The sequence below is a fragment of the Leopardus geoffroyi genome, chromosome D1 (genome assembly GCF_018350155.1).
Source record: "Leopardus geoffroyi isolate Oge1 chromosome D1, O.geoffroyi_Oge1_pat1.0, whole genome shotgun sequence".
In the NCBI taxonomy this organism is placed as follows: Eukaryota; Metazoa; Chordata; class Mammalia; order Carnivora; family Felidae; genus Leopardus; species Leopardus geoffroyi.
In genome coordinates this window covers 49,743,676-49,769,936 of record NC_059329.1, presented here as the reverse complement: position 1 = coordinate 49,769,936, position 26,261 = coordinate 49,743,676, and the positions used below count along the sequence as shown (strand labels likewise).

The following is a 26,261-nucleotide window of genomic DNA, read 5'->3' as shown; positions in this document are numbered from 1 at the left end:
CCCATTAAGGGTGGAACATATTTCTCTACCCTTAAATCCGTCTGCACTGGTGATTTGCTTTAGGTAATAGTAATATAAAGTGATCATGATATTATGCAGTTTCTGAGCCTGAGCCACAAAAGGTTTTGAACACTTTTATCTGCTCCCTTGGATCCTTGTGAAAGTCACATTGTATAAGTCTAAGCTTGTCTGATGGATGATGAGAGACCACATGTAATTAAGACAAGCTGTCCCAGTAAGACATCTTGGACCAGTGAGCTCAAATCCACACTGCTGACCATATATGCATGAAATAATCCAGCCAAAATCAACAAAATCTGACCCTATGGAACCAATCCCAGCCCAAATTTCTGGCCCACAAAATCATGAGTTCAACAGTCATTTGTAAGCTACTAATTTGGGGGTGACTTATTACATAGAATATGATGACTGTTCTGACAACTGAGATTATAGGAATGGGAACTTGGAGTCACATCTGAGTTTTTCCCATACCTATCATGTCTGTCTTTGTAAAGTTTATATTGGCTCATCATGAAAGTTGGCAGGAGATGGACAAAGGAGTAGAACTCTCCTTTGCCTCTAAACAAGTACCCTTGACTTGGTAGCTTGATAATGTGAGCAAAGTTGGGAGGTCCATGTTACCTGGTCTCAACTGAATCTCTAAGAAGGAAAAGAAATAAACCAGTGGGACAAGAATCGTCAGGAAGAATGAGCATTAGGCTCTGAGCTGAAAGCCTTCAACTTCCTGGAAAGAAACCCAATAATTCAGACTTCAATAGCTCACTTTGTTCACTTGGATGGGGATTCAGCACAAACACTAATCTCACAATGTAATGAGGCAGAGCCCATTTTCTGCCTATCCAGTGGAAAGCGAAATTGCAATCCACCTCTGTTGTAAATCAAAATGCCTTTATAACCTTAGTTGTTAATAACAAATGTATATTTCTCATTTCACCACCGTCTTTTTAGAATTCACACATTAAAAGACTTATTTCACACAATATTCCGCTTTGCTCAAATTTATTTTCAAGACTTTTCCCAGAGGCTACTGAGCCTCTTGTCTAAATAGGTTTTTTTGTAAGCTAGGAAGTTTAGAGTATTAACCAGCAATCTAGAAAGCGGATGTGTAAACTACCTGACAAATCCATTTTAATTTTTAAAACACAACATTCACTCAAAGAACATATTATTCGCTTTTTACTTTCCATCAACTCTGATACTAGTAATGGCATTCATTTGGTGGCAGAAAAGAAATAGAAAAGAAAATCAAAAGAGCAACTGAAAATATTTTTAAGATAGTGTCATCTTATTTCAGAAGTTTACAGACTTTGTTCTATTGGTTTCTCTTGAGGCTTAACATAATTGATCCATCTTTTTTTAATTTTTTTAAGTTTATTTATTTATTTTGAGGGAGAAAGAGACAGCACGAGTCAGGGAGGGGCAGAGAGAGAGTAGAGAGAGATAAACAGAGTAAGAGAGAATCCCAAGAGGGCTCAGTGCTGCCAGTAGAGGCCCAATGCAGGGTTCAAACTCACAAACCCATGAGATCATGACCTGAGCCAAAACCAGGAGTCGAATGCTTAACCAACTGAGCCACCAAACCACCCCAAATTGATCCATTTTCAACCCAAAATGTATTGGAGGGAACATCCTTATTATCACCTATTCATCCCCAGCCAGGAAACCTCCTGGAATCCAGAAAAAAAAAAAATCAAAGAATTTCCTCACCAAGAAAAGTATATGGAGGCCATCATCATAAGACTCAAGAGGTGTCATGTGAAATACATGAGTAGTTGAAGATATTACCTCTATCTTCAAAGAGCTTAGAATCCTCTCATGGAGATAATACCAACACACACGAAAACTTCAACAGAATAACTAAATGCCAAACTGAAAGATACAGATGGAAGTGCCATTAGTAGGAGACTGTCATTTATTAATCTCCTACTTGGTTTCAAGTATTATCTCATCTAATCCTGCCAACAAAAAGAAAAGTATTATAACTAATAATAAGAAAATAGGGGAGGAGAAAAGTGAGGGAATTTTTACAGGTGAACCAGCTAATGAAGAGTAGAACCAGAATTCAGCCAAGTTTGTCTGACCAAAGATCCCATGACTTTCTTTCTGTATTACATTGTCAAAAGGTTAGGGTAGAGAGGAAGCCGCTTTATGCCTCTTCAAGTCTCCCCTAACACTATACTTATATGCATCTTTATTTGTGATAGTTACTAATAAGGATGCAGTCAGTATATTGAATTCAGAATAAGCTTTGGAGTCAGAAAGATCTGATTTCAAAATCTCTTCTCAACCTCTGATTAGCTGAAATGATGTAGGCATGTCACTTAACATCTAATAATGCCTACCCAACAGCATTGGTAAGAGAAATAAAATTAATTCATGCACTCAACAAATACTGATTATCTACTATGTTCCAAGCATTATGGATTTTATTCACAACAGTGAGTAAAAGAGATTTTAAAAATCCCTGTTATCTTGGTGCTTACATTGTCAGTAAAAGAGACAGATAAATTAATAAATAGATGGTATAAATTTAAGCAGCTGTAAAATCTATGAAGGAAAATAAAGCAATGTAAGGGGTAAAGGGTACAATGGGTAACTTTATTAAGCATGTAATGGACACTATTTACTGAACTAAATAATGTGGAAACTAATATAAATCTATGTCTGTCTTCAAGAAGTTTGTGCTGATGCAGGTGGAAACATTCGTGGGAAAAAGACCACACATACAGATTGTTGGCTGTAACACCACCTGGTGACCATGCCAGAGAGCTATAGAGTACTTAGGACAACAGAGGACACCGTAATCAGTTTTGCCAGGAGAGAAGGTGAAGGCTTTGGGTGATAATAATAAAAGGAAGAACGCATTGACACAAGAAGCTACCACTGTGTGCCCAGCATTTAAAAAAAAATTAAGTTTTATTTATTTTTGAGAGAGGCAGAGACAGAGCGTGAGCAGGGGAGGGGCAGAGAGAGGGAAACACAGAATCCGAAGCAGGCTCCAGGCTCCGAGCTGTCAAGCATAGAGCCCAACACAGGGCTCGAACTCACAAACCACGCGATCATGACCTGAGCTGAAGTTGGAGGCTTAACTGAGCCACCCAGGCACCCCTGTGCCTGGCATTTTAAACACACTTTCCTATTAATTATCTCAGTGTCTTAGAGGTAGGACATTATTATTCCTGTTTAACATGTAAAGAGACTGAGATTCAGAAGGTTAAATATCTTGTTAGCCATCCCACAGCCTGAAAATTAACATTCAAACCCAAGCGTTTGGAGCAAAGCTCTTGATTATTCAAGATCATTTGGTTTGCACTCCATATAAATCAGTAGGTAAATATCCAGAAATTTTGTGTTGGAAGAGTTGTCCTCAGAATTAGTATCTATAAGATTTCCTTGATATACACAGTAATCTCATATCTGGCTTTCCAGAACATTCTATTACTCTTCTCACTCACTGGAGCTATGACACATCTTTTCCCAAGGCACTTTCCCACAAACTTCTACATAAGCAGAGTGTTTTCAAATCCACAAAGTGTTTTCACACCCTTTAGAGTATTTGGTTTTTTGGTAACTCTGTGAAGTAGGCAGGAATATGTGTCATACCCATTTAACAAATAAGAGAAATTCAAGCAGTTTAGGTAATTGCCTGATAACCCACAGCTGGTAAGTGGGCTTTGCAAAGTTTTAAATATAATCTTTGATTCTACATCCATTGCCCTTTCAACTACACTACACCCACATAAGGGAAAAAGAGGAGAACAGATTCAGGTAGAGGCCAATTCCTGATGCTCCCCTTTATCTTCACAGAAAAAAATCAATACAAAAGAAAAAATGGGACACAGAAGGAAAGGACTATGCTGAAAGACCTCTCTATACTTCTTAGAATTCTCCCCAGATCTTTCTGCTTGGTTTTCCAGAACAACTTCTCTCATCACACCTTACAGACATGGACTAGTCCCAATATCCTGAGTTTATGGGAAACACCCATTTGGGCAGGGAATCTATCCAACCTAAAATAAACCTAGAGGCAAAAGTTAAGTAAAAATCTTGGTCTGTGAAAAATCTTAGTACATATAGTTCAGTTACTCCATACTAGACACTGTGCTGGACTCTGGGAACAAAGATAAGATTCAGGAAGAGTCTCTGCCCCAGAGCAAATAACAGGATTGGAGGAAGAATAAGAAGTCCTCTACCAGCAGTAATGCAAGGAAGAATGAGGCAAGGGCTCTAAGGAGATACAGTCCAAGGTCTTCCAGCATTCAAAGCCTGGTGCCACTCATTCTGTGAAGCAGGACCAGGGAAAGCTTGATCTCTGGCTAAGAATTTACATGGAGGGGCCTGATATGCACATTCATTCATACATTAGTGGTTAAAAGTCCAGTTGGCAGGAAGTGAGGGGAGAAAGGGAAGGATGAATAGTCAGAGCATAGAGGATATTTAGGGCAGTGAAACTATTCTGTATGATACTATAATGATATATGTCATTATAAATTTGTCCAAATCCATAGAATGTACAACACCAAGAATGAATCCTTCTATAAACCATGGATTTGGGTGATAACCACATGTCAGTGTAGGTTCATTAATTGTAACAAAGGTACCACACTGGTGGAGAATGTTGATAAAGGGGAAGGTGACACATGCTGGGGCAGGAGGTATATGGGAAATCTCTGTACCTTCAGCTCAATTTTACTATGAATGTAAAAGTGCTCTAAAAAAATAAAGTCTGAAAAAAAGTCTAATAGGCACCCAATTCTACCGCTTTATAATTATGTGAAGATAGCAAGTTACTTTAGCTCTTCATGTCTCAATTTTTCACTCATAAATGGCATAAAAAAACATACTGAATACAGATGTTCAGAAGACTAAATAAAAGTAAATGATATCATATTTCATTAAGGTGCTTTAGCAGGGTGTCTGGCTGTGTCAACCCCCCAATAGTTAAGCTTTTTTTTAAGGTCATTCATACAATAGTGAAGAATTGAAGAGAATAGTACAAAGACTGTGAAGCTGAAGCATGAAGTCCAATGGGAAATAGAAGACTAAACAAGAAGCTGATTGCTTCCCAAATAGCTCTGTATGGAGATGCATAGGAGCTATAAAGTCAACGTATCATAAACTGAACTCATTGTCTCTCCCTCTAAACCTGCACTCTCTCCCACAGTCCTTATCTTGGTGAATAATACCCCACCCTTCAGTCACCTAAACCAGAAAGCTTTAAGTCAACTCAGATTCTGCTCTCTCCTTAACTCCTAGTCACCAAGTCCTATAGAATCTATCTACTTCCCATCTTCCCTTCCTTTCAGCTCAGTCAGTGAGAATGTGTCATTACTATGTTGGTTTAGCTCTCCATCATCTCTCTTGTGGACTAAGGCAGTAGTGGCCTATCTAGTTGACCTTTCTCCAGGCCTCAGTCCCTCAAAAACAATTTCCACATCAAAGCCAGAGTAATCTTTCTAAAGCATTAAATCTGATCATTTACCTACCCTTTTAAAAATATTTCAATTGGTCACATTGTCTAGGATAAAGTCCATCCTATTTACAGTGCTCTCTGTTATAGGGCCCCTGTTACATCCCCCTCCACACAGCACAACTCCAGTGAACTCCTGATTGGTCCCCAGGTCTGCCAGGCTATTTCATGCCTCTGTGCATTTGCTCATGCCATTTTCTCCACATTTCCCAAAGGATAGTTTGTGAAATACTCAGCCCCAAAGATGCTCTATGAAGTAAGTGACCTCTAGTCAAACAAGTTTTAGAAAAGCTGCACACCTTTTTTTTTTTCCTTCTAGAGACTCTTTAGGCTCTGAGATGTCCTAAATCAGGAAGTCTATTTAACTCCTTATTAAGGCATTTGATAGTAGAAATTTTTTTTTCAAGTAAAATTTTCTGGGACTTACATACCCTAAAAGTAGCATTTTGTAAAACACCTCTTGGGAACTCCATTCCTACACATGAATGGTTTTATGTGTGATATTTAGTCAATCCTTCGTCTTGTTGGTTTCTGAGCCTGATAAATATTTATTACTTTTATTTTCAGGAAATAATAGTGGATCTTTGGTTCTAATTTTATTAATTCTGCCTGTCATAGAATTAAATAGATTTTGCAAAATCCAAGAAAAAGCATATCAGATTTGAGTCTTGCTAACCATAACAGTATGTTCTTAAGATTGATGCATTAATAATTCTTTACATCAGAGAAGCAGTGAAATGTGGAAAAATATGCATTGCTAAGTATGAGCTCAAATTCTCTGCTCCAAATTGAGAATTTACCTACTGTGTCATTTGTTTGAAATAATAACCCCATTAACTTCAATAAAACATTCAAACCGAAATCAAATTAGCTATTACCTGCTGCTTTCCTTCCATCAACCATTTTATCTTTTCTTTGAAGAGTGGTCAGAGCTATAAGTGAGATTGCTAACATTAGCAAAACTCAGAGAAGCCAAGCACTGAGTGTTATAACTGAATTTGTGTCCAAAACAAAATTGAAATATTGAGCTTCTCCGATCCAGGCTTGTTTGCATAGTCAGTACACCTTATTGTGAAGTGAACTCAGAAAGAGCAAATGTAGAACAAAGAAGTCACCCCTCAATGTAGAAAAATGGGGAGAATTTGGTTCAAAATTTAGTTTTACTGTGTAAACCTAACTTTCTTAGTCTCTCCAAACTCTATTTCCTCATCTATAGAAATGAGGGTAATAAAAAAAACCCTACCATGTTATTTCAAGGCTTAAATTAGAAAACACATGAAACATGTAGAGTAGTACCTCTTACACACCATGACATTGTAGATGCTCAATAAATATTTGTTTTCTCCCCTCTTTTGTCTCTAATCTACCTACAATTCCCATTGTTACTTGCTCAAATCTTCATTCTGTTATCATAGACATCCCTATATTTGTGTACAAAATACACTTAGTTTTGCTCGAGATCATAAACTATGGATTGGCAAACTATATTATACAGGCTAAATCTGGCTGACTACCCTGTTTTTTGTAAATAAAACTTCATTGGGACATAGCCATATCCATGTGTTTACATCTGTGGCTGGTCTCACCCCCAGTAACAAATGAGAGCAGTTGTGACATAGACCATATGTATTAGTTGTCTGTTGCTGCTGTAACAAAATGAGCACAAACTTAGTGGCATAAAACTACATTTATTATCTTACAATCTTATAGGTTAGAAGCCCAACACAGGTCTCACGTGACTGAGATCAAGGTATCAGTAGGGCTGCATTGCTTTCTGGAGCCTCTAGGGACACTCAATTTCCTTGTTTTCTCCAACTTCTAGAAGCTGCCTGCACTCATGGGCTCATGGCCCCCTTCCTCCATCTTCAAAGCCAGAACAGTGAACTGAGGCCTTCCCACGTCTCACATATTATCACTCTGATCTTCTCTTCTGCCTCTCTCTTCCACTTTAAGAACCCTTGTAATTACACTGGGCCCATTCAGACAATCCACAATAACCTCCCTACTGTAAAGTCAGCTGATTGACAACTTTAATTCCATCTGCAACCTTAATTTCACTTTTCCATGTAACACAACATATTCCTAGGTTCCTGGGACTATGGTAGACATCTTTGGAGGACCACTATTCTTTCTACCACACCACATAATCTGCAAAGATTATAATTCCACACCATATAATCTGTAAAATATTTACTGTCAGTCCTTTAGATGAAAAGTTTTCCAACCCCTGTCCTGAACTTTGACTCATGCTTATGAACCTAACTAAACATACACAGACCATATAGAATTTCTGGGATATGTGCTTAATACAACATAGCTTATTATTATAACAATAAGAATAATTTTTATAAATATGTATTAGCCAGGTGCCTGAAATAAAATTATGACCAATATTCTTGACTCCATTGGCAGATAAATATATAAAAACCTCTTGTAAAAGGCAGTAATGCGTAAAAATCAACAGTGAAGAATGGGGAGTGGGAGAAACCTGTATTTAATCACAGCTCTTTCACTTACTAGCTGGGTGATCTTTTATAAATTAACCTCTCTGTGCTTGAGTTTCTTTGCCTGTTCAAATATTAACCACTTCATATGGTTGCTGTGAAAATTAAATGCATGTAATGTGCTTAGTATAGTCTCTGGCACATAGTAAATTCTCAATCTTAGTTGTAAATATGATAAGATAGAGGTTCTAGGTAGAACTAGGGAAACTTCTCTGTTCTTCAACTTAAAGAGATATTTGAAGAGAGGTCTCAACAAGATCAAAGAATATGGTTAAACTGTTCTCTTAAACCACATATTCTTAACCCCTACTGAAGATGCCAAGCCATGTCGCCACTAGAAACAACCAATTCTTCCTCCTCCATGCTGCCTGGCTACTTATAATAAAAGAGATGTTTTCTCACTTGCTTGGACTAATAAATAAGGGACTGAGGCTTTGGCAGGGAGGGGGGCATCCTTCCAGTATTCAGACACTCTAAACTGAAGCCACTGAAGAGGCCAGAACCTAGAGACCTACCTTTAGATTCAGAGGAAAGAGGAGCCCTCACTCTGGGCTCCAGGGATTGGAAGGCTCTATGTATCACAAACACCAAATCATAAATTCTTTTTCCTTTTAATTTCATAAGAAAGATTTTTCTTTAAATTTCAGTTATCTATAGCACTAACAGGAATTATAGAAAAAGGTCCTACAAGCAAAATCCCTTCTCCCTACCGCCGACCAAGACCAGTGTGGGATTGAAAGTGTGTGCAGAAGGAAGAGAAAATCACCACCTCTTGTCTGGGAAACCAAATAAAGAGTAGCTGCTATTGTTTAAATTTGGCTACCCCAAATTCACCCAAAGTGTACATCTAGGGCCAGCTACCCCTGATAACTGCTCTCCTTCATCCTCACTGCTCAGATGGTATAGTTTGGGGAAGTGCTTTGAACAGCCTATTATTCCTCAGCTGGAAAAGTAATGTGCTGAAGAGAAACTGCGACCCCCCCAGTCCCTAAATCAGTCTCCATCCTGGGTTCAATCTAACCCATCACTGCCCAGGAGTCCTAAGCTCTGGCCTAGATTCTGTTCTGCCTTCTCCAGAGACTTGAGGCTTATAGGGGATTGGGCCAGGGAAGAATGTTCAAGTCTCATGAACATAGACCAGAGGCTATAGGGCCCTGGGTGGAAACACAGGGCAGGCTGTGGGCACAGCTTGATTCCCAGCTTTTAAATATTTAGATATATGGTATGTGGGCCTTCATTTATACCCCGGCCCTGAACCTTGCAAGTATTAGGGAGGATCTGTTCACATGTTACCTCCAAGTCATAGCACCCACCTCTGAGTACCTTTTCTTCACTGCACTACTAGGGATGAACTGTGGACAACCAATAACTATACTTCTGGAAAAAAGAGGAAGCAGTAACTGAGACCATGGTGGCTTTCCCAGGCCAACATGAGCTGCTTTGTTGACACCTATTCCCTCATAACCAGCAACCTATTGGTTAATAGCAATCCATTTCCTCTTGATTAGGCAACAGATTAGGGTTGTTATCTTTGTTTTCAGCAAACCAATAAGAGGAAGTATGAATTCACATCATCTGAAGAGGAGAGAATGAGCCAAATACTAAGATAAAAATATAACTTGATACAGCCATACCTATGCTGAAAAATACGAACAGCTGAATTTCTATGATCAAAACCATGTCACTTTCTTCCTGAATCCAGAAGTTAGTTGAAAAAGAAGTACCAAAGGATACACATATACCAAACATAGACACAAATATTTATCCATATATTGAAGGTTGGCAGTAGGGGAAAAAGGGGAACAAAAATCAATATGTTTAAAATAAAAAGCGACCTTGCACTTTTAGGTATGTCTTGAGCTATCAATGAATTAATTGCTTGATCAATGCAGCAAGAGCCCTTAAGAAGCTCGTCTCTGCAAAAGGATCCTGCTGACAGAAGGTTAACAACCTTCCAACTGCAGCTGCCTCAGTAGGTTTAGGAAAGGAAACAGACTTGTCAATGAGAAAGAATGAAATACGGCCTTGTGTAGCAACATGGTTGGAACTGGAGAGTGTTATGCTAAGTGAAATAAGTCATACAAAGACAGACAGATACCATATGTTTTCACTCTTAGGTGGATCCTGAAAAACTTAACGGAAGACCATGGGGGAGGGGAAGGGAAAAAAAAGTTAGAGAGGGAGAGAGCCAAACCATAAAAGACTCTTAAAAACTGAGAATAAACTGAGGGTTGATGGGGGGTAGGAGGGAGGGGAGGGTGGGTGATGGGCATTGAGGAGGGTACCTGTTGGGATGAGCACTGAGTGTTGTATGGAAACCAATTTGACAATAAATTTCATATTAAAAATAAAAATAAAATAAAAACAAAAACAAAAACCAAAAAAAGGAAACAGAGCAGAGCCACATGTGAGGATGTCACAGAAAACTGACATTCAGAAGATTCCAGACAAACATTAAAACAGCTCACTCCTTGGTCCTATTGACAGGTCTGCCAACAAAGAGCACTTTTAGGAAGGAATGGGGATTTGACATATATTTTTCAAAATATTTTCACACTACTGAGACGCATTTAATAGCCCCGTCGAAAGTTTTTAAAAGATTGTTTTGAATTATGCAATCTATTTTGCTTTGGTTCTGTTCAATTCAGCAAACACCTTTCTGAATACCAATCAAGTGGCTAGTTAAGGTGCTGGATGTTGTGCTTTCAAACATGAAAAACATAAGCCCTATCTGCAAGGAATTCATAGTCAAATAGGAAGTGAAACACAAGTCCACTAATAATTAGAGAGAGAAGGTTATATAACCTAAAGTAAAGTCATCTGACCTAGTCTGGGTTCTTGTCTTATGAACAGAAACCTATCTAGGATTCAGTCCAATATTGTTTGTGTGGAAAGATAAACTGTGCAGCCCCCTCACCCCTCCTACCACAGCCTCACATCTACCAGCTTTTATCAGAAAGAGACTTAGAATAAATAATTAAATCACATCCAGCAAATCCAAGCTGGCACCATCCTCCCCTCCTTTAATGTACCAAAGAGAATACCCATTAGCTGCAAGTAAGAAGGAGCAGGAAGAGCCAAGAGATTCTCAGCCCAGTAACCAGAGAGTCTATCTTTCATAAGATCAAGGACAAAATCCTGCTGACAGGAGAAATAGCCTTTCTTCAGTATAGGATTGTACTGCATAATCTCTGGGGAAAAATAAGGTTTGTATGTACAAAGGTCAGCTTACTTCAAGATGACATAATAAAGAGAATAGTCAAGTCAAGGTTTCCAACGGTTCAAAGACTAAGGGGGACCCATATTAGCCTTATTCAGGAGACCAGATCTCACCTCTTTTCTGGATCTCTTTTTGTATCCAGCTGTAGTTTATGATATTGTTCAAATTTGTAAGCTACAATAAAATACAAATTTGCAAGATTTAAGGTATTACACCTCATCCTCTGTATAGGATAAGCAGAATTTTCTGAGTGAGGAGGGTGGGATTACAAACCTGAGAAACTTGAAAAGTGGCTTAATAAGAAAAAGATCCCCTAAGATTAGAGTTAGTTCAGGCATATCCAGTGGGAATATGCTTACCAAAGCTTACATCCAATAGAATGAATGACTATGTTATCTGGAATTTCAAGCTTTATTCTCCTTCACTGTGATGCATTATGAGATCTGCCTCATTCTTTACTAAGAAAACTTATATGTGTGCCTTGAACCCCTGTGTGCTCGAGATGATGAAAGTAAATAGGGCAAGTTGGCCTATAAAGGAGATGGGGCCCAAACACCCCATTGTCTTGAGAGGTTGCTGGAGCAGGACCTTGAAGGGCATTAAGTTCTTTGGTTAAATTAGAGATTGGCATCGTTTGAGTCACCACAGTAGCAAAGACACCTGGGTAGAACGGAAAATCCTCAAGATGCCCCAGACAGAAATACCAGAATTTATCTGAAGAATGCCTCTTCATAACTTAAAAAGTGAGGAAATCTTGATTCATCAATGCTATGTTTAGATTTATGCAAAAGTATAAATTTAACAAATACTAACAAAAATCTTTTTTCACACTCCATGTACCCAAAGTTATGGGATCCTATACTAACAAGATAGCTCATGTTGTGATAAGCAGTCAGTATTGAATGTTAAGTGTTCAATCACTAAATTCTACACCTGAAACTAATATTACACTGTATGTTAACTAATTGGAATTTAAATAAAAAAGAGGGTAGCCCTATCCAAGAACACCCTAGGTTTGATCTCAGTAAATCAGTTCATAATCAGAGACAAGCTGAGGGATGGCCAGTTATCTGAATATATCTGTTGAGCACCTTCCAGATTCCGTCCACCCATCACCATCTTATGCAGTCTTTCCATTTCATCCCAAGCTAGGATCTAGGCCAGTCTGTCTGTTCCCAAAGCATCTTGGAACATTCTCAATTATAAAATACTTCGCATTGCTCTGTGACTATTTTCTAGTCTGCCCTGGACTCAGGGCTTTGGTCTCCTTCAGGAAATGATTTTGCTCTTTTTGTATCCCCAATATAATAGTTAATGAAACTTCTGAGGACCTTGAATAGTAACTGAATAGGTCACTACAGGTGACAAGAATCACTGTTTTGTTCACACTTTTTGGACTTGTTTTGTTTGTTTTGAATTCCAAGGCCTTTAATTGGTAACCAGCACCTCACCCTAGCTCCTCTGTGTTGCCATGCCCCACCCCATGCCAGCACCTCCCACTCCCTTCCCACACCCCCCTCATGCTGCCCTCACGTCTCCTCTACAGCTGGGCCCTCCTCCCGGCCTAAGTGGGAGCAGGCAGGGGTGCCACCAGAGTCCCCACCACGCCCAGCATCAGCATGGCCAGGGCCTTGAGCCCCGTGGTGTGGATCTTCTCGTGCCGGTGCAGGTTGGAGCACTGGCCGAAGCTCCAGTGGGCCGAAGGGCAGGAGGAGGGCTGGACGCAGTGGTGGATGCGCTGGTGGGCGGTGAGGTGTGAGCTGTGGCTGAAGCTCTTGCCACAGTCGAGGTAGTGGTAGGGCTTGTGGCCCGTGTACGTGCAATTGTGGGTGACGAGGTTGGAGTGCTGGCTGAAGCACTTGCCGCACTCGGGGCACATGTAGGGCTTGACCCCAGTGTGGGCGCACCGGTGGGTGACCAGGGCCGAGCTCTGCATGAAGCACCGGCTGCAGATGGGGCGCTTATGGGGCTTGGCGCCCTGTGGGGGTGCCCTGGTGGGTGACCAGGTCCAAGTGGCGGGTGAAGCACTTGGCACAGCGATGGCACACATAGGACTTCTGGCCCGTGTGGATGCCCTCGTGCTGGATCAGGGTGTTGTGCTGGCTGAAGCTCTTCCAGCAGGAGGGGCAGGTGGAGGGATTCTCGCCCGGGGGCATGATCTGGTGCCGGAAAAGGTGCGAGCTGCCGCCAAGCTCTTGCCACAGCCAGTGCAGGCGTAGGACTTCTTGACTGTGTGCGTGAGCCTGGTGGGTCACCAGGTGGGAGTGCCAGCTGAAGCCCTTGCCACAGAAAACATTCCGTAGGGATGCTGCCAGTCCCTGTTACCTGCCAGGATCCACAGCTATTCCCAAACAAGAGCACTCAGAGCTAATCCACAACAAATGTTAGTACCTGCTGTCCACCCCCAATGAGGATGTACCTAAGTTGGCTGATCCATTTTCAGCATTTGACAGATCCTATGCCATCTCAGCTCAGAAAGCTTAAACTGTGAGCTCCTTGAGGACAAAGATTTGCTTTTTATCTCTCCATCCCTACACTTTAACAAAGTTAAATCGAGTGGGCATTCAATAAATATTTGTTAGCTGAATTAGCATACTTGGTGCTGTTCTAGCTTATTTTTAGTTGCAGTACTATATATCTATAGAACATACTACTTCAGAAAGTTAAACTAACTTGCCCCTGCAGCCAGTAGGCTGCAGTGCAGTGATAAAATCTTACGTCTACCTGAGCCAGAGACCATATGACCCCACTGTTGCACCACATTGCTTTTCACAGAACACTTAAATGAACCAGATCCTTTCACATTTCATCACAAAGGAATTAATAGAAAATTTGGAATTACATGCAAAAGACAGTTAATAAGGAAAAAATGTTTGGTTACAAGAACTTTCCCTGGAACTTCTCCCATAACAGCAAGTTTACTACCTTCCATGTTGAGCTAACTCTATTCTGGATACCATAAGTATCCTGTTTATCAACCTATCTAATACTCATAGGAGAGAGACTGGTTCTACTATTCCTATTTTATGGCTATGGAAACTAAAGTTAAAAAGCCAAAGGCACAGGCTTTGACAGTTGATAGAACTGAGAACTGAAAACCAGGACTCTCTGGCTCTAAATTTACAGCCTAAGTACACGCCTAATTCACTTCTCTGGAATAAGTACAAAGTTTCATGTTATTATGATCTACTCCAATGATCAGTGAAAATCAACATTAAATGCTAGATTAAGGACATTTAAAGTGCTAGATTTGGGGTGCCTGGGTGGTTCAGTAGGTTAAGCATCCAACTTCAGCTCAGGTCATGATGTCACCAATCGTGATTTCAAGCCCAGGGTCAGGCTCTGTGCTGACAGCTCAGAGCCTGGAGCCTGGTTCAGATTCTTTGTCTACCTCTCTCTCTCTGTCCCTGCCCTGTTTGTGTTCTCTCTCTCTCTCAAAAATAAATAAACATTTAAAAATAAATAAAGTGCTAGATTTGTCCTAACTAGTAAAATGCCAACAAACTCACTAGACACAGTAACAAATGAACTACTTAAAGTCTAAAAGGTGTTCCAGACTAGGGGGATACAAAATGAAATTTGCATTTCAAAAACATTACCCTAAATCATGCACAAAAAACAACTTGGAAAGGGGCAAAAATGGGCAAGAACGAATACAAGTAGTCCAGGTGGAAGGCCATTGCCATAATCCCAGTAAGAGTTAACAATTCTTACTGAACTAGGATGTTAAGTTTGGATTTTGTATATCGGCCTCTATATTAACAGCCCATCACTGCCCTATCCTGGGAAAGGTCTGGTAGAAGATACTATACGCAAACAAATGTTTTCTCTTTCCAATGTTTTCTTGAAGGAAAAAAAAACCTGAAGGAACAGATCATTCAAAACTCTGTAGCATCTGGGCATGCTCTGGACTCCATTTAAAGAGAAACTCCCCAAATCATCAATCCATGGCAGCACAGAAGCACTAAGAAGAATATCTGCTAGGGAGGTCTTAACAGGTTAATGGAAGACAAGCAGGAGTTACCTGTGGCACAAATATGCTACACTGAGAACTAAATCTGAGAACCATGAAAAAGACTATAGACGTTAAAATACCAAAAAATGGCAGCCCCCTGCAATAAACTGTGAGAACATAATTTGTTTGTATGAGAACAAAGTGAATACAACCATACACCTGGGAACAACTCAGAGTCAATGAGAATGAACCTACACAAGTGAAAACAAATAAAGTTAATGAGCAGAAGAAAAAATAATGTACTTCTAGTTCTGTTTTTCAATTAATAGCTAGGAGGCAGTAGCCATTAGTCACATTTATCTTACACCAAGCATTTTCCCCATAAAATAACATAGGAATAGTTAAGAGGAACTTCAGTCTTAAGTTTATTTTGAATTAAATTCAAGAATCTATTAAGAACCCACTGTGTGCTAGGAAATCTGGATGCAAAAATGAGTAAAATATGATTCTGACCCTCCAAGCACTCACAATAGAAAGAGAAAGCTGGGATATAACTTTTAATTATGATAAAAGCAGCTATAATTTTTTCAAGCAGCTAACATATGTCAGACACTGTGCCGGGTGCATCCATATATTATTAATCCTTAAGCAACTCTGACATGGAAAGTATAATTATTCCCATTTTTATGATTGAGAAAGTTTAGACTCAAAGAGGTTATACAGATTTCCCAACAACATACACTCAGATGACAAAAAAGCCTCCTTTACTATGAGGCTCATGTTCTCCCCATTCTACCACATAGTCTTTCCAGATGTATAGGCTAGAGGAGGGAAATAGACTACATCCAGGAGCAAGATATGCAGTGATATCCTGAGGCAGTCTGGGGCACCAGCTTAAATAGGAAAAAAAAAAAAAAAACAAAACAAAACAAAAAAAAAACACTTCCAAGCCTGATCCTTCTGAGAACTAATGCAAAATGGTCAAAAACTAAAAGACTGTGGCTGAGTCATTGCGTAAGGATTGCCAAGAATCAAAGCTAAAAGCCAAATTCTGTCCCCAAGCAACCATGGCACCAAGACTGATAAAGCAAAAAGGGGAAGTATCAGCAGACAGTGAGAATGGAGCACAAAGACAAACCACTGAACATCTTCTATGCATAGATTCCTTCCTTGAAAAATGGAGGCACCACCTCCTAATGGGGTGGTTGTGGAACTCAACCAAACTAATAAATGCAAACAAGCATCATAGTAAAGTTCTGTATAAACAGTAAAAATCAAGATTATCATGAGGGACTGCTGTGAAGACCTTTGGCAGATGTAATTAATTAGTAATTAAGCTTGCTAATCAGCTGACTTTAAGATAGGAACATTGTCTTTATTATCCAGGTAGATCCAATATGATCACATGGGCTCTTAAAAGCAGAAAAGGAATTAGAGAGTTGCCATGGAAGAAGGCAGGAGAGATGAGGAAGGAAATGTTCAAAGAGATTCAAAGGATGAGAAACACTAGGTCTACCATTGCCAGCTTTGAAGATGGAGGAAGTGAGCCACAAGCCAAGGAATATAAGCAGCCTCTAGAAGTGCAGAACACCTGGCCAACATCCAGTAAAGAAATGGGGACCTCAGTCCTACAACTACACAGAACTGACTCCACCAGCACTCTGAATGAGCATGGAAGCAGACTCACCCTCAGAGCCTCCACAAAGGAGTGATGCCGTGCTAACACCTAAATTGTGGCCTTGGGAAATGCTGAGCAGGGAAGCAACTGAGCCCTGTTGTACCTGGACTTTTGACCTATAGAAACTAAGAGAATATATTTGAGTTGTTTTAACCTGCTTTGTCTGTGATAGTTTGTTATAGCAGCAATAGAAAACCAATATACACTTGCCGATTATTATTTAACCATCTAATTAACTCTTTATCTAGGTAATGTCTCGTAATCATCTTACCCACATTTTTCCCTAGTCAATTCTAACTTCAAGAGTCCCAAAATTAGAGCCTAAAGACATTCAAACTTTCATCTGCCAATTTGTACAGACAGGTCTAGACATAAACATGTGAATTGTGAGACTGATTCTTTACATTGGCAAGTAGGTGGACACTGAATACTACAATTGCAAATTACCATGTTTATTTTTAAAATATTAACAAGAATTAATTATACTTTCAAAAAATTAAATTAAAAATTCCACCATTATTAAGAGTACACTTACCTTGATGAGCACTGAATAATATATGGAACTGCTGAATCACTATATCGTACACCTGAAACTAATATAACACTGTATGTTAACTACACCAGAAATAATTTTTTTAAAACCCATCTTAAATAATTTTGATTAATACCCCCTAATATTGTTCAACGTCTATGTACAGCTCTTATGTTTATCATGCTGATTCATGAAAACCTCTGGAACTACATATTGAAACACAAAGAGAAACATTTCCTATTGGAGGCTGGGCAGTGCTAGAATAACACATTGTTAAGCAAAATCTATTACAGTCATGCTACCTAAGAGGAGAGATTCAACAAGATGATAATTTTGCCTTCTCTCTTTATCTAAAGCTTCTGCTATTCAAATCTTCCCTGTATTCATGATATGAATGGACAAACCCACAGAACTTCAAGTATTCAGATACAGTTGTCTTTATTCTGAGAATATAGGGCAAGAGATATGAAAAAGTATTTCCCTGGGGCCTGAATGGTGGTACTTATGTGAGCTAATATTTGGGAAATGGGTTACAATATACCAGCGCTAAGCACCAGATTCTAAGTGAGAGAGCTATCCATAAGCTCTTAAGTAAGTTTTATTTTGGTGTTTGTCATCTGCATGGCCCAATAAAGCACAGGGCCCTTTACAGGGACCCCTCTTGCCCAACTTTTAAGGGTGATGCCATACCTTAAGGTGTTAGCCTGAAACCAAAGGTGCTACTTCTTTTGATTATGCCCTTTGAACAGCATACTATTGTGAAGGTTAGATAGGTATCTCTGCAATGATACACAACAGAAAATTAAATTTGTGCTCCAAAAGCCACATGCATACACACCTACACACAAACACATACACATAAATACACACATACACACACATACTTCTATGCATATTCTGAAGCCAGTAAAGGGTGCTTCCTTACAATAAAAGTGTGTTCATCGGTTTTCTCTAATTTAATCAAAGTTTGCATTATTTTGTGAGTTAAGAGGTGGATGCTCTATTGATCAATGAAGGCCAATTGCAATATTATTCCTGGTGCCACCACTACATAATTAGAATCATCCTAATTACAAATAGAAGTTGGAAGCACTATGTGGCTAGAAAAAACTCTTAAATTCACAACAGAAACATAAAACTTGAGTAAAAGATCCATTAGAAAAATGTGCCTTCAGAGTGATGATAAATGCTTCACTCATCACTTTTACTGCCAGATTCGAATGATTACCAGATGGTTTTAGTAATTAATTTGCATTCAGCACACAAGTATTGAGCAGTTAACATGCATTCAGTGGGTTTTTCTCTGTTACTTTCTCAGTAAAACAAATGTGGGTTTAAATAATCTATGCTCTGTTTTTCTTCCAAGATCATAGCCCCAAAATCCCTACTCTATAAGTTAATCTTTCTCTTTATTATACTTTCCTTCTTCTCCTGTTTCTTCTCTTCCTCCTATTTCTTTCTTGAAACGAATGTTTGAGATGGTAGCTTCCATTCAAAATCCCTTTGGCCTGTCCACCAGCACAGAGGAGTGAGGTATGAAAATTTATGGTATAGTATTTTATATAGGACATGTCAGAGGCTATATATACACATATATTAGAAACAGTAATATTCCTCGAATGTAGATATTCAAATTCATACCCAAGTTCAAATAGAATGAAACAGGGCACTATGGAGAGGACATGAACTTCAGAAACAGCCTTGAGATGGAATCCCAGTTCTTCCACTTGCTAATTATATGACATTGAAGAGCTTAATTAAATTATCTGAAACTTAGGGCTTCCTTGGTAAGATATGGATAAACCCTAAGCTATTTTAAGGTTTAAAAAAGACAAAGTTTATAAATCACATAGCACAAGGCCTTACTCATGGTAAAAAAAAAAAAAACAAAAAAAAAACTGTTGGTTCCTTTCCCTAACAATTACTGAACTGTTACCACATATCAGATACTCTGTTACACAGTTTCAACTGTGTATTTCACTGAATGCGTGTTTCATAAATCCTGTGTGCAGAGGGTTCCAGAGGGAGCCTGATATCGGTATTAAGTATGTTAGTGGGAAATTGGTGGGTAGGGGCAGGGGGCCAGCTCAGGTTCTGCTTGCTGTATATTGGTATGTATTTGACCTCAACCTTGAGACTGAAATCCATAATCCAGTATAGGGAACAAAATCCTCCTATGCCTCAGAGAAAATCTCAGACAACAGATTTGTCCTGAAATAGGAAATATGGAAAGTGGTTAGAGTCAGGACAGAGATATTAGCTAAGTATAAACAAAAAGGGACTATTTAGACTAGAAGGCCATATGATGTCACTAACATCTTACCACTGGTCCTAGAGAGAATTTGTTTCCAGTTCCTTATTGTCTTAGGGGCTGCTATAACCAAATTACCATAGACTGGTTGGCTTATAAACAACAGTAATTCATTTCTCATGGGTCTAGAGGCTGAGCAATCCAGGATCAAGATGCAGGCAGATTCACTATCTGGTGAGAGCCCACCTCCTGGTTCACAGATGGCTGTCTTCATATGCCATCATCATATCCTCATGTGATGGGGCTCTCTAGGGTCCCATTCATGAGACCACAGGGAGCCCTTCAATCTAATCGCCTCCCAAAGACCTTCTAACACCAATATATTGGGCACATACAAATTTTGGGGGAAGGGACACAAGCATTTGGACAATATCACTGATATGTGTAATTCTTTTTAAAAAATACAGAAACAGGGGCACCTGGGTGGTGCAGTCGGTTAAGCGTCCGACTTCAGCCAGGTCACGATCTCGCGGTCTGTGAGTTCGAGCCCCGTGTCAGGCTCTGGGCTGATGGCTCGGAGCCTGGAGCCTATTTCCGATTCTGTGTCTCCCTCTCTCTCTGCCCCTCCCCCGTTCATGCTCTGTCTCTCTCTGTCCCAAAAATAAATAAACGTTGAAAAAAAAAATAAAAAATAAAAATAAATAAAAATAAAAAATACAGAAACAATAAAAACTTAATCAAATAAAAGTAGAGGCACTAACCAAAGAAAGGGTCAACGCAGAGAGGGTCATTTCCTGGTCTCAGTAAAAGCAAGTATTAGAGCAAGGAAGTGGAGAAAATCACATCGGCCCAGGAGAAATGATGACAAGTTGACAACTGTAGACTGGAAGAACAGCCTAGCCCCACAGATGGAACAGTGCCATCTCAGCTATCATTTGAGCCACACAGAAGCAGCAATGAGAGCCCCAGCCAAGATCAGGAGGAGACCTTACCAGCAAGTGGACATAAAAGGCCACCTAGGCATTACTAGGAGAAAGGAGGAACTCCAGCAAGCTCACTAACAGACTTCACCATATCCCCATCTCTCTCACTAGTTATCTTCACCCAGATGTTTGGTTGGAGATGAAGGGACAGCATCAGTTTCAAGAGAATAAAATACTACACATATTACTATAGTAGACAATTCCTATTTAACAAAATAAAGATTCGTTGGATAGCTACTACGTATCAAGCATCCTGCTAGGTGAAAAGGATACCAAAATAGATATATAGACAATAATCTATGACAAAATAAAGCAGCAAATAAAAGTTACCACATAAAGAGGAGATGGAGAATAGTGAGTTTCAAATTTCCAAATATAACTCTGTTGTTATCTACTGCACATATTTTGGAAGAATAAAACATTTGCATTTCTATTTGATAATCTGCTAAATATTTTTCTTCTCCTGTGGACTCCATATACATACTAAATGTTGAGACATTTTAATAGTCTGTTACCCCAACACAGTATGCAGAACTCTAGAAGCCAAGCTTATGCCACTATATTGGATGAAGTGGTGTGCCACCCAGATGTCTCTTCAGTACTGTAATGCTCAAGGTCCTCCAGAGAAACAGAATTGATTGGCGATTAGATGCATATAGATAGATACATGATAAAGACATAGAATATAGATAGTTTTATTCTAAGAATTGACTCACACTATTCTAAAGACCAAGAAATCTCATAACCATTTGCCATCTACAAGCTGGAGAACCAGGAAAGCTGCTGGTATGATTCAGTCTGAGTCAAAAACCTTGAGAACGAGGAAAACTGACAGTGTAAGTTTCTGTCCAAGTCTAAAGGCCTGAAAACCAGAATCACTGATGTCTGAGGGCAGGAGAAGATGAATATCCTATCTCAGGCCAAGAGAACAAATTCTCCCTTCCTCCACCTTTTTGTTCTATTCAGGCATTCAGCAAATTGGACGATGTCCACCTGCATCTTCATTATTCAGTCTACCAATTCAAATATCAATCTTTCCCAGAAACACTCTAACAGACATACACAGAAATGTTTTACCAGCTATCTAGGCATTCCTTATCCCAATCAAGTTGACACATAAAATTGACCATCTCAAAGACCAAAGATTCCCCCCAGGTGCCAGAAGTACTGACAGCAGACAATTCTTAGCCGTCAGTCCTATTCAGGAAATGTCTCAACTGAAGAATTCCCAAGGCCATGGCTCCTGTCAGGGACAACTACATCCAATGACTGACCAATATGAGGGTATAAAGATGGAGGCCCTGCTCATACCCATGCAGATCATTTAGAAGGGCCATCACAGGATCAGAGCTCCCATGGGGTCGGCCAAGGCCTTCACTGAGAATACATCATAGCCCAAATTCTCTTTTGCACAATCCTGCTTTTTTCTCTTCACTTACATAAGTGTTGACCCCAATGGTATTCCCTAATAAACTTCTTGCATGCTAATCTCTGCTTCCCAGGGAACCCAAACTATAATACCTTTGATGCAAGAGATGAGATATTCTTCTAGGGAATCTGACCAGCTTAAGGAAAAAGACCTCAAAGTAGTGATATCAAGGGCTCCCCAGTGAAAGTTTTCAGCCAGGTTTCTGTGAGGTAAAGCTCACAGTTGGCCAGAAAACCCACTCATGTTGAAAAGAAGTCCTACCAATGTACATACAGCTCATAATTAAGTTTTTTATACACCACTCTTAAATATAAAATGGTCAACAATCACCAGCTACTTGATAAAAACGTTTTAAAATGAAAGACAAAGGTCAAAATAAACAGAAGCTAGTAATTTAATAAGTAAATAGACTACACATGGAGATATAATCAGAAAAAATAATCAATAGTTGAATCTAGGAAGATGGCAGTGGAGTAGGAGGACCGTAGCCTTGTCTTGTCCCATGAATGCAACTAGATGACTATCAAATTATCCTAAATAAACCAGAAATTCAGCTGAAGACTGGCAGAACAAACTCTACAACTAATGGTTGAGAAGAGGCCACATTGAAGAAGGTGGGAGGTGTGGAGATGTGATTTGGGAGAGAAAGGGATCATGGCCACTGCAGTAGAGAGGGAACCACTGTCAGAGAGAAGGGTTAGAGACAGACTAACACACAGGGGAGTGCACAGGGAAAATGAATCTCCATAGCAATTGGCTTGGAAAGCAAGAGGGACTGAATTTCATGATTTCTGACCAGCAGGGCATAAAGCCTGGAATTTTAAAGGTCAGTGGCCTTGGCTGGGATGGAGCCCAGAAGGTATTGTGCTGCTCTTAGAGAAAAGGCAGGTAAACAAACCACAGACACACAGTGTAGAAACAGTGACCTGAAGAGCATCTGAGGCACACAGTGGGGAAGTTCATGAAGAGAACCCTGCAAGAACAAAGGAACTGGCTGGCACCATTTCCCTCCCCTACCACTCAGCATAAGCACAGGGCCACCTGCAGGAACCAGCGCAGTTCCCACACTTGCTATCTAATTTGCTTACACCAAGCCCCACCCCACCATGCTCTAGTGGAAGTGCCCTGCTCAGTCACATTTACCCCAGTCCCAGCATGGTGGGCACCATCCCTCAGAAGATCAGCCCAAACCCCTACCAACACCATGTCTCCTGACACCAGAGTTTTGCAGAACTTTGGCTCAGATGGCAGCGGCAACAGGTCTCATTTCACAAACAGACCAAAGCACACCTAGTTAAAATGCAGCACATTCAGTCCAAGGACCAAACATTGCCCATGACAGACAGAAGTCATTTCAGATGATGGGCATAAAGGATAAAGCAGCCAGGACAAAACAGTAGAGGGCACACAGCACACACTGGAGACACTCTCAGAAGGATGAAGCCCTTGGGGCACCTGGGTGGCTCAGTGGGTTAAGCATCTGACTTCAGCTTAGGTCATGATCTCACTGCTCTGAGTTTGAGCCCCAAGTCAGGCTCTGCGCTGACAGCTCAGAGCCTGGAGCCTGCTTCGTATTCTGTGCACGTATTCTGTGTTTCAGATTCTGTGTCTCCCTCTATCTCTGCCCCTCCCCAACTCTTGCTCTCTTTCTCTCTCTCTCTCTCTCTCTCTCTCTCTCACACACACACACACAAAAATAAATAAAACATTTAAATTTTTTTTAAAAAAAAGAAGGACGAGACCCTGAGGAACAGAGAACACAACACAGCAGGGCACTACAGGACTTCTTCATAACACCATTATCCTTAAGAAAAGAAGACAGAGCTGAGTTTCCTAACACAAAGAAATAGGCATGGAGACTTAGACAAAATGAGAAGACAGAGAAATTTACCCCAATTAAAGAACAGGACAAGGCCATGACCAGAGATCTAAACAACGCATATATAAGTCACATGCTTGATACAGGACTTAAAGTAATGATCATTAGGATACTCATTGGACTTGAGAAAAGAGTGAAAGACATGAATGATACCCTTAACACAGAGAAAAGAAATAACATGACAGAGATAAAGGATACAATAAATTAAATGAGAAACACACTTGAGGGCATGAACAGTAGGATGGAAGAAGTGGAAAAAATGAATTAGTGACCTAGAAGACAGAGCAATGGAAAGTAATCAAGCTGAACAAAATAGAAAAAAAAAGAATTTTGCAAAATGACAATAGCCTTAGGGAACACAGTGACTCCATCAAATGTAATAGCATTCATATTATAGGAGTTCCAGAAGAAGAGAGAGCAAAGGGAGCAGAAAATTTATTTGAAGAACAATAGTTGAAAACTTCCCTAATCTGGGGAAGGAAATAGGCATCCAGATCCAGGAAGCACAGAGAACTCCCATCAAAATCAACAAAGGCAGACCTACACCAAGACATATTGAAATTAAATTGGAAAAATATAGTGATAAAAAATTTTATTTCATTTTTTTAATGTTTATTTATTTTTGAGAAAGAGAGACAGAGAGACAGAGAGAGACACAGTGGGAGCAGGAGAGGAGCAGAGAGAGAGGGAGACACAGAATCTGAAACAGGCTCCAGGCTCTGAGTTGTCAGCACAGAGCCCAACACAGGGCTCTAACCCACGAACTGTGAGATCATGACCTGAGCTGAAGTCCACTGCTTAACTGACTGAGCCACCCGGGAGCCCCAAGAAAAAATTTTAAAAGCAACAAGAGAAGGAGGGGGAAGAGGAGGAGGAGGAAGAGGAGGCGGAGGAGGAGGAGGAGGAGGAGGAGGAATAGGAGTTACTAACATAGGAAAACCCATAAGGCTACCAGGAGATTTCTTAGTAGGAACTTTCCAAGACAGAAAGGAGTGGCATGAAATATTCAAAGTACTGACAGGAAGATCTGCAGCCAAGAATACTCTACCCAACAAAGTTATCATTCAGAATAGAAGATATAAAGAGTTTCCCAGAAAACCAAAAGCTAAAGGAGTTCATGGCCACTAAACCAGCCCATCAAGAAAGAGTAAAATGTAGTTTTAAAGTGGAAAAGAGACCAAAAGGGACAGTATAAAGGTAGGAAACACAAAAACATTAAAAAATAGTATTTCTGTAAAAAAAATTAGTCAAGGAAGTCACAAACTAAAAGGATGTAATATATAATAAAATATACCTTAAATGTGGGAAGGAGAGGAGTAAAAAATGGGTTCAAACTTAAAAAACCATCAACTTAATATAGAGTGTTATATGTAGAAGAGGTTATATACAAACCTAACGGTACCACGTATCAAACCACTAATAAATATGCAAAGATATCACTAAAGAAAATCAACAAACTATGAAAGACAAGAAAAATAAGATAAAATAATCAGAAACAACCACAAAACCAATAATAAAATAACAATAAATACATATCTATCAATAATTACTTCGAATGTAAATGGACTAAGCACTCCAAAGTACTTACTTTGAAAGTAAGGGAATGGAGAAATATCTATCATGCAAATGGATGTCAGAAGAAAGCCAGAGTAGCAATACTTATATTGGACAAAATAGACCTTTTTTTTCAAATTTTTATTTAAATTCTAGTTAACACACAATTCAATATTGGTTTCAGGAATAGAATTCAGTGAATCATCACTTACATACAATACCCAGTGCTCATCATAACAAGTGTCTTTCTTAATACCCATTCCCCATCTAACCCCCTCCCTCCATCAATCTTCAGTTTGTTGTCTACCTTTAAGAGTCTCTCGGGGCGCCTGGGTGGCTCAGTCGGTTAAGCATCTGACTTCAGCTCAGGTCATGATCTCGCGGTCCGTGAGTTCAAGCCCCGCGTCAGGCTCTGTGCTGACTGCTCAGAGCCTGGAGCCTGTTTCAGATTCTGTGTCTCCCTCTCTCTCTGACCCTCCCCCGCTCATGCCCTGTCTCTCTCTGTCTCAAAAATAAATAAACGTTAAAAAAAAAAAAAAGAGTCTCTCATGGTTTGTTTCACTGTTTAGCTCACTGAGGTCAATCAGTGCTGGTGGGCTAATGCTGAAAATGCCTTCACCCTGCTGTCTACTCTCCAGAGTGGGAAGTTCACACCCTCACAGTTATGCCTTCACAGATGCACAATCACCCCTCCCATGCCCCTGGCTTCTGTCAGCTCCCCCACCTTCACCATCTGTGTCTAAGCTGTCCACCCTCCTGGGTTTTATCTCAGGAGCAGCTGTATT

General features: G+C 39.9%; 1 protein-coding gene across 1 annotated transcript in view; it reads right to left on the bottom strand.

The window, feature by feature from the left end:
• Window positions 1-12,779: 12,779 nt before the first annotated feature.
• The window catches only part of LOC123600396 (zinc finger protein 205-like), an 84,752-nt gene continuing 71,270 nt past the window's right edge, over window positions 12,780-26,261 (bottom strand). Inside the window, 4 exon segments of the mRNA XM_045482463.1 lie at window positions 12,780-13,193; window positions 13,195-13,409; window positions 13,412-13,460; window positions 13,462-13,533. Of these exon segments, the coding sequence (XP_045338419.1) occupies window positions 12,780-13,193; window positions 13,195-13,409; window positions 13,412-13,460; window positions 13,462-13,533 (750 nt within the window).